At 36.1% G+C, this 8,920-nt stretch overlaps 1 protein-coding gene across 3 annotated transcripts in view; it reads left to right on the forward strand.

The window, feature by feature from the left end:
- Positions 1-8,692, forward strand: part of QRSL1 (glutaminyl-tRNA amidotransferase subunit QRSL1) — a 28,139-nt gene extending 19,447 nt beyond the window's left edge. For all 3 annotated transcript variants that reach the window (XM_004422172.3, XM_087443948.1, XM_087443947.1), the window contains exons 9-11: positions 422-539; positions 4,276-4,481; positions 6,835-8,692. In XM_004422172.3, the coding sequence (XP_004422229.1) occupies positions 422-539; positions 4,276-4,481; positions 6,835-7,055 (545 nt within the window). In that variant the 3' untranslated portion in view covers positions 7,056-8,692. The remainder of the gene's footprint in view (positions 1-421; positions 540-4,275; positions 4,482-6,834) is intronic.
- Positions 8,693-8,920: the final 228 nt, after the last annotated feature.

An 8,920-nucleotide genomic window follows, 5' to 3' on the forward strand; every position in this document is an offset into this window, starting at 1 on the left:
GAAGTAAATCAGTGAATAATTTTACCTTTGTCACTTTAGCACTATGCTTACAGTATTCATCATAAATATCTCTGTGTGTTTGGTTCACCTCTCTGGACTGTGTCTGTCTTGAAGGGACAGTATCTTATCTTTGTATTCTTAGTCCATCTAATGTAGTGCCTGGCACATGGTAGGAGCTCAGTAAACATTTGAGTGAATGAGTGAGTGAATGAATGAGTGAACAAATGAAGTTTCCCTTTTGGTTATTTTCTTCTGTCTCCTTGATTCCTGACTGATCAGTCACAAGGCAGACAAAGAAAAGGAACCATTAAGGGCAATCTCCTGAAATTTTAGTATTGGTCACAGATGTGAATCTAGGCCTGCTTTTCAGCCCAAACTTTACTTCCTTTTCAAGAAATGTTTATCTCTTTTTTGTTTTCAGGTCACAGATGTGACATTGATGTGTCTACTGAAGCCATGTATGCTGCAACCAGACGAGAAGGGTTTAATGATGTGGTGAGAGGAAGAATTCTCTCAGGAAACTTTTTCTTATTAAAAGAGTAAGATAACTAGTTTAGGAATTTTCCCCATTCTTGAAAACTCAAGAGTAAAGTAGTGCATGTCTGTCAGGGCTTATAAGTTGAGATATTTGCTAAAGAAGCAAAATCCTTATGATATGAATTAGAAATCATAATTAAGGGCCTGTTTATGGTACTTTTGCTTCCTGGTTATTCAAAAACAAAAAAAACATAGACACTCTAGCTAATAGATTTGTGCAAACTAAGTGGGAAGCCTTGAAGGATTTTAGCCTCGTTACGAGTCCCCTATTATTGCCACGTTGCCTTATTGCTATTAGAGCCTTAAGCAGGAAGTTACATTGGTGTCTCTTGAAAAATTTAGTGAATCAACTGAGTTTTCCCTTGTATTATATATCTGTTTGCTCCGAGAAAGAATTCTAAATTACGGTGACTCCTACTTAGATTGTCTTAAATATAAATTTATTCACCATCTTATGAATGGGATTCATCTTCCATACCACCAAGTCTGTCTAAGAGGACATGAGAAGTGTGAGAAAGCAAGAGTAGTTGTTGTAATGAATAGCTTCCTGGAGTTTTTCTACATTTCCTCAAGGAGAGAAAGCATTTTATTCATTTATGCATCCCCTCGGAGCCAATAGTTAGGATTACTTTTTCCAAAAATATTATTTGAACAGCCACTATGAAAAATACTGTGGAGGTTCCTCATAAAATTAAAAATAGAACTACCATATGATTCAGCAATCCCACTTCTGGGTATAGTCGTGCGTTGCTTAATAATGGAGAAATGTGTCATTAGGCGATTTCATTGTTGTGCGAACATCATAGAGTGTACTTACAGAAACCTGAATGATATAGCCTACTACACACCTAGGCTGTATAGTACTAATATTATGGAACCACCATCGGATATGCCATCATTGCCCAAAACATCATTATGCAACACATGACTGTATAAATCCGAAGGAAATGAAATCACTATCTTGAAGCATTATTCACAATAACCAAGACATGAAAACAACCTAAGTGTCCATTGACAGATGAAAGAATAAAGAAAATATGGTGTGTGTGTGTGTGTGTGTATATATATATATGTATATGATGGAGCAGCCATAAAAAAGAAGGAAATCTTGCCATTTGTGACAATATGGATGGACCTTGAGGGCATTAGCCTAAGTGAAATAAGTTAAGAGAAAGACACATACTGTATGACCTCACTTATATGTGGAATCTAAAAAACAAAACCAAACTCATAGGAACAGCGTAGAATGGTAGTTGCCATTCATAATATATACATATTATGTCTTTTTTTCCTCATAATGTATACATATTATGTCTTTTTTTCCCTCTTTAAGGTTTTCTCTTTATCGTTGGTTTTCAGCGATTTGACTATGATGTGCCTTCATGTGGTTTTCTGCATATTTCTTCTGTTTAGGGATCTGTTAAGCTTCTTAGATCTGTGGGTTTATAATTTTAATCAAATTTGGAAAAATTTTGGACATTATGTCGTCAAATATTTTTTCTGACCTCCCCCTTCCTTCTAGCACTCTATTTACGTGTGTGTTAATCTGCTTGGTGTTGTCCCACAGCTCACTGATGCTCCTTTTTTTGTTGTTGTTGTCTTTCTGTGCTTGATTTTGGATAGTTTCCATTAGTGTCTTCAGAATTGTTGATCTTTTCTTCTGCTGTGTCGATCTGCTGTCAGTCCCATCCTGTGTAATTTTTATTTCATATATTGCATTTTTCATCTCTAGAAGTTCCAAGTAGGTTTTCTTATCTCTTCGATTTCTTCACAATTTTATGTTTTCTTCTACCTTATTGAACATATGGAACATAGTGGCTGTTTTAATGTTCTTATCTGCTAATTCCAACATTTCTGTCATTTCTGGATCTGGTTATATCGATTGCTTTTTCCCCCAGTTATGGGTTATATTTTCTGCTTCTTCGCATGCCTGAACGTTGTGAATTTTACATTGTCATTTGCTAGATTTTTGTTATGTTTCTTTAAACAGTGTTGGACTTTGTTCTGGGATACAGTTAAGTTACTTAGAATCTGTTAGATCCTTTCAAGGATTCCTTTTAAGCTTTGTGAGGATGAGTCCAAACTAGCCTTTGGTCTGGGCTAACTTAACTCTACTTTAGGGTATTTAGGCAATACCTTTGAACATTCTGCCAGATGCTCCATGTATTACGAGGTCTTTCCACTTTGGCTGTTAGAAACATAAACCGTTCCTAGCCCTGTATGAGCTCTAGGAATTGTTCGACGTACTGTTTTTTGGTGATTTTTTTCCCCAGCCTGGGAGTTTCTTCTCATACATGCACTGATCAGTACTCAGCCAAGACTCGAGGGATCATTCTGCAGATCTCTTGAGCTCTCTCTGTGTGCTGCTTTCTCCTACCCAGTAGTATGCTCTGCAAATTCTAGCCGTCTTTGCCTCTCTGAACTTCCAATCTCTGTCTCTTTAACTTACTGAGAACACCCCAACCTCTTCCAGACTGAGGCCTGAAAGCTGCCTCCAGGCATTCAGCTGAGGAAGTTAAAGGGTTTACTTGTTTGCTTCCCTTCTCTCAGAACTCCCTGAATGCCTGTTATCTAATGTCTGAAAATGATTGTTTGCTTTTGTCTAGTTTTCTGGTTGTTTAAGATGGCCGGGTAAATCCCAACCCTATTACTCCATTGTTGATGGAAGCAGTAGTTCTACTTTTGAACCATATTTAAAGTAGGAAGAAATTTAGTAGAAAACAGAAGTATTTGTTCTTTTATAAAATTCAGATTTTAGAAGTGCTGTTAAATACATTATTTAAGCCATTAACTGTCATTGTTGTGTAAATTATGGGTGATGCCTGCATTCATCTCTGTAGACCCTGTGGTCAAATGATAGTAAGGACAGCTGATATTTCTATGGCGCTCTTAGGGTAAAAAAGATTTCCCATTTTTATCTCATTGTATTTGGTCCTCATAAGACTGGAGTTGTTATATCCATTTTTACAGGTGAGAAAACTTAAGTTTAGTACTGCTAGTGCTTTTGCCAGCCTTCGTTAACAGCTTCAGGAAGCTGTAAAGAGTGTTTTCTTTGCATCATTGACTTATTATGGTCACTCCTTTGTCTGGCTAATTCCTTATTCTTTTCAGTAAAGTAAGCATTACTTCTTGAATTTCGCATTTCCATTCCTGGGCTATGCCGATGCATAAAATACAAAATTGCAAACACTGTGTACTTTCCCCAGTTTCTGTTTCCAGAGCCTGTTTCCTAGTATCTAATTCCGATGGCATGTCAGAATTATGCAAAACCTCAGAGTCCTTATAATAATTAGTTATCATTATATTATAGTTGAAATAAGACATTATAATAGAAAAAGGATTGGAATGAATCTCTAGAGACCTAAGTTCTAGTCCTTCCTCTACTACTGCCGATCTTTATAGCCACTGGAAAGTCATTTAATTGCTATGCACTTGATTTTTCTCACCTGAAAATGAATGTTCTGGTTTAATGATCTCCCTGGAAGTGTTAGTATTTTGTGATTATATGTGCAGAATTGCATCTAGTAGTGAATTCTGATTGATTACATTCCAGATACACAAACTTTTAGAATAACAGCACAGTGGAATAAAATTCATTTTTATGTGTTGTTAGGAATCTTATTGGTGCCTGCTCATAAAGGTGAAGAATCTAGTGATCCTGTAACAGTCCTTATATATGAGAATTGATTCAAAGAAATAACAAAAAGCCCTTAAAATATCAACTATTTTTTTCCACAGAAACTATGAGAATTATTTCGTCAAAGCACAGAAAGTGAGACGACTGATTGCTAATGATTTTGTGAATGTGTTTAACTCTGGAGTGGATGTCTTGCTAACTCCTACCACCTTGAGTGAGGCAGTACCCTACACGGAGTTCATCAAGGAAGACAACAGGACACGAAGTGCCCAGGATGACATTTTTACACAGGCTGTAAATATGGCAGGTGAGGATCCCTCAAGAACGTTCTGGTTTTCTTCAGTTTTTTAGGCAGGCACCTGGTCTTCAACTTAGGTTCTAGCTAGATTGTTCCCTAAAGGCAACAGCTTGTCCTTCTGGAATGCTTAGGAATGTGTATGTGTGTGTGGTGTGTGTGTGCATAGGCATGTACATACATGCACTCCCCACACACACACACCTATTCAGAATCAATCCACTTAATAGCATATTTTTTAACTTTTATTTTGAAAATTTTCAAACCTACAGAAAAGTTGAAAAAGTAGTATAGTGAATACCCATATGCCCTGCACCTGGATTCGTCCTTGTTTATATTTTGCCTCTTTTGCTTTCTCCTTCTTCTCTTTCTCTCTCTCTTTCTCTACACACACACGTGCGCACACACACATTTTGTTTTTAGCTAAATCATTTGAAAGAAAGTTTCAACATCAAGACATTTCACCCCTAAATACTTTAGCATGAATCTTCTAAGAATAAAGACATTTTCCTACATAACTACAATTCCATTATCACACCGAAGAAAATAACATAAATACAATAATATTCCAAATATAGTCCATATTTAAATTTTCCTAATTGTACCAAAAATGTCTTTTATAAGTTGTTTTTTCCCTTGATATATTACGTCTGTTTATGATGTCTTTTCAAAATCTAGAACAGTCCCCCAGTTCTCTCTGATTTTTTTTAAAACTACATCAGACTGTGTTATAATTTTTGTTTCAATCATCAAACATCATGTAGAAGACTCAAGAGGAGAAGGAAAGTCTATTGTATTTACCAATACTTTTGCTCATGTTCATTTCTCCCCGATGTATCAAGATTCTTTGTTTTATCATATCCTTTCTGTTTAGAGAAATTCCTTTAGCCATTCTTTTAGGGTAGGTCTGCTGGCAACCAATTCTCTTAGCTTTCTTTCTGAGAATGTCTTGATTTTCCTTTCATTTTTAAAGGTTATTTTTGCTGGATACAGGATTCTGGGTTGACAGTTCTTTTCTTTAGGACATGAAAAATATTGAGATACTTTCTTCTGGCCTGCATAGTTTCTGATAAGAAATCCCCCACCTTTTTAAATTTTTGTTTGAAATGACATTGACTTATTGGAAGAGTCTAGTCCACTTGTCCTAGAGGATGTCCCATCTATAATCTGGACTTGTCAGATTGCTTCCTCGTGATTGGTTTGAGTTAAACATTTTTGGCAGAAATACTACATACTCTTCACATCATACTCTTCACATCAGGAAATAGTTAATGTCAGTTTGTCCCACTTTTGGAAACTAAGTTGATTCCCTTGGTTAAGGAAGTAACTGCCAGATGTTTTCCTTGTAAAGGTACATTTTTCCTTTTATCAATTAAGAGCAATTGGCAAGGTAATGCTTTGCGACCATGTGAATATCCTGTTCCCCAATAATCTTGAACCCAGTTTTAGCATCTATTGATGATCCTTGCCTGAATTATTTCCTAGAGAATTACAAAATGTTGACTTTTCTAATTCTGTCATTTCTTCTACATGTATAAGCTAGCAGTCTTTTCTAAAGAACAGCTTTCTTTAAAAAAAAAAAAAAAATCAGTGTATTATAAGCAATTACTGTCATTGTTATTTTTGATGCTCAAAGTGTTCCGAATTTAGCCAGTAGGAGCGCCTTTAAGTTGCATGTATGCTTTAGACCTGTCCCCATTAATTTTTGAAAATTTCCTTCTTTTATGGCATAACAAGATATCCCGGGATCTTGTACTTTCTCTGCCCCAAACCTAGAATTAAAACTACCCTGATCTACTGTTTCTCAACTAACAAATTGGCAAAAATTCAAAAGGTCAACAGCACACCCCTATTGGCAAGGCTCTAGGAATAAAGCACTCATTTTGCTGATGGGAGTTCAAAACGGTACAACTTTTTTGGAGGGGAATTTGGCAATATTTAATTACATATGCATTTATCCTTTGATGAAGCAATCCCTCTTCATCTGAGCAACTTTCAAGAGTACCAGAACACATGTGCACAAGGTGGTTCACTGGGGCATGGTATGAACTAGCTAAATACTGAAAACAACCTAAATGCCCAACCATAGAAGAATGATTGAATAAATTATGGTAAAATCACATAAAGGAATACTATGCAGCTATAAAAAAAGGAATGAAGAAGGTCTCTGTGAACTGATATACAGTGATTTCCAAGATATATTGTTAAGTGAACAAAGGAAGGTACAAAAGCATGTATATCATATAATTTTTCTTATTTTATAAACTTTATCCAGTCTTTTACCTATTAGCACTGGAAAGTGGAAGAGGTCTCTGCTTCTTAGGATGGAGAATTAATCAACTAATGGCTTCTTTCTTTTCCTCAGGATTGCCAGCAGTGAGTGTCCCTACGGCCCTCTCTCACCAAGGGTTGCCAATAGGACTGCAGTTTATTGGACGTGCATTTTGTGACCAGCAGCTTCTTACAGTTGCCAAATGGTTTGAAAAACAAGTACAGTTTCCTGTAATTCAAATTCAAGAACTAATGGACAATTGTTCATCAGTCTTTGAAAATGAAAAGTTAGCTTCTGTTTCTCTAAAACAGTAGTGATAAATATATGACGCAAATTAAAATGACTTTTAAAGATTTTATATTCTAGAGAAGTCAAATGATCTTGCTAAATTCTTATAATTTGGTTCATTGTCAACACAGTTGTTCCTTGGAATCACTTTTTAAGATTCTTGTGATATAGTTAATTTATTATAAATAATCTGTCAGCATTCATTAAGCATCCACGAAGTGCAAAGTACAGGATTTCTACTATAACACAAGATACATGTTGCTGAAAAATGATGAATTCTGCAAAAATGTTCATTAAAAAGAACAGAGCCTACAGTAAAAATAAGCTTAAGGATAAACCTCTCAACTTGTATACATCTTTGTAACCAAAGCACTAACAGAAACGGTAATCGGTACCTCCAGAGGTAACCTGGACAGCCGGCAGACGGGCAACTCAACATGTGGTGGGGGCTGCCTCAGGGGATGTTAAAAATGCACAAAAACAACCAAATGGGAATATTTGCCTCTGAGTTCTGAGCAAAGCAGGTGAAAGCGGAGCTCTGAGCATAGGAGGAAGTGCCACCTGCCGGGGCCCAGAGTCATGCAAGACCGGGGTATGCCTCTCTGGGGAGGACCCCAGGTGCAGGCACTCCTTTTATTTCTCTAAAAATAAAGCTGCAGTGACTGAGAACTTTTATTTCCTTTCCTGCTAAAGATTAAATTTTACTTCTGTTATTCCAGAGCCCCATGCCAAGAAAACAAAATAACTCCATGTTACACTGAGTTCATTCTTCTATTTACTGATCACAAATGTTTCTAGGACATTGATGTCCTAGAAACATTTGTTGTAACCTAACAGACCGTGTTGGACTTGAAACTTAGTGGGAAGTGGAGCATGGTTTTAGAAAGTTTTAAGATACACAAGTAATATCCAGTATGAAAAACTTGTAGCTACTTTGTTGAGGATGCCAAAGGGAGGAGGCCCATGGCCTTACCCGAGATTCTGTTCCTTAGGGTTTCCTTTTCCTCTTGACTTGATTGACACGTGCTCTCTATTTGGGCCTCTTGAACCCAAAAATACATTAATAGGAATCTGTACTCAAAATTTGAAAAAATCTAATGAAAATCAAATATTTACCCACTATAAAGTTTCGTCATTGGATTTCTTTGTCTTTGCCAGAAAACCATTGTCATCTCATGTTGATCAGGCGTTCTAATTTGGTACTTATATGATGTTGGTAAATATACGTAGGAAGCTGAATTAGTATTTAATAAGTTCACTTTGTTTACTAATAAAAATTTTTTTTCTAAATATGAAGTACGTGAGGGAAAAATATAAGAGGTAGAACCTTCTGCAGAACCCCTGGAATGTTGCATGGTAGGAATTTAACCTGCCCGTTACTTTTCATTAATAGTTTTCTCTCCTCCCTGAGATCCTCTTCTCCCAGATACTCAATCTGATAAACTTGACATGAAAGCTTTCTGTGCCAGGCCCACTAGTATTATAAATTTTGACTCTGAATCCCTGAAAAAGGAAGAAATTCATGAGAGAATTGTGTTACTTTATAACAGAAAACCATCTTAGTTGAAGGAGCTAGTATGACGTAAAAAGCAAGCAAATAAATCTTTACTGCAGTCTTTTTTTTATGTGTATAGAATTTGAAATAAAAATTTTTCAAAGAATATTTATGTAATTTCTCTTATTCCTGTATCTCTGCTTAAGCTGCACTAATGATTTGAATCTGGAAATAAGAAAGTGAAACATTTACCATTCTCACATAATACTCAACTAGCATGAAATGAGACCTAATTTGTTTTTCTGTCTCCTGCATCTTTACCCTAAATATCGTAGATCTCATTTTGCCAAATTACTGTCTGGGAATTTAAATGGGAAATGGTTTCTGTGTCTCAGC

Source organism: Ceratotherium simum, chromosome 19 (assembly GCF_057802395.1).
Source record: "Ceratotherium simum simum isolate JZ-2026a chromosome 19, ASM5780239v1, whole genome shotgun sequence".
Lineage (NCBI taxonomy): Eukaryota > Metazoa > Chordata > Mammalia > Perissodactyla > Rhinocerotidae > Ceratotherium > Ceratotherium simum.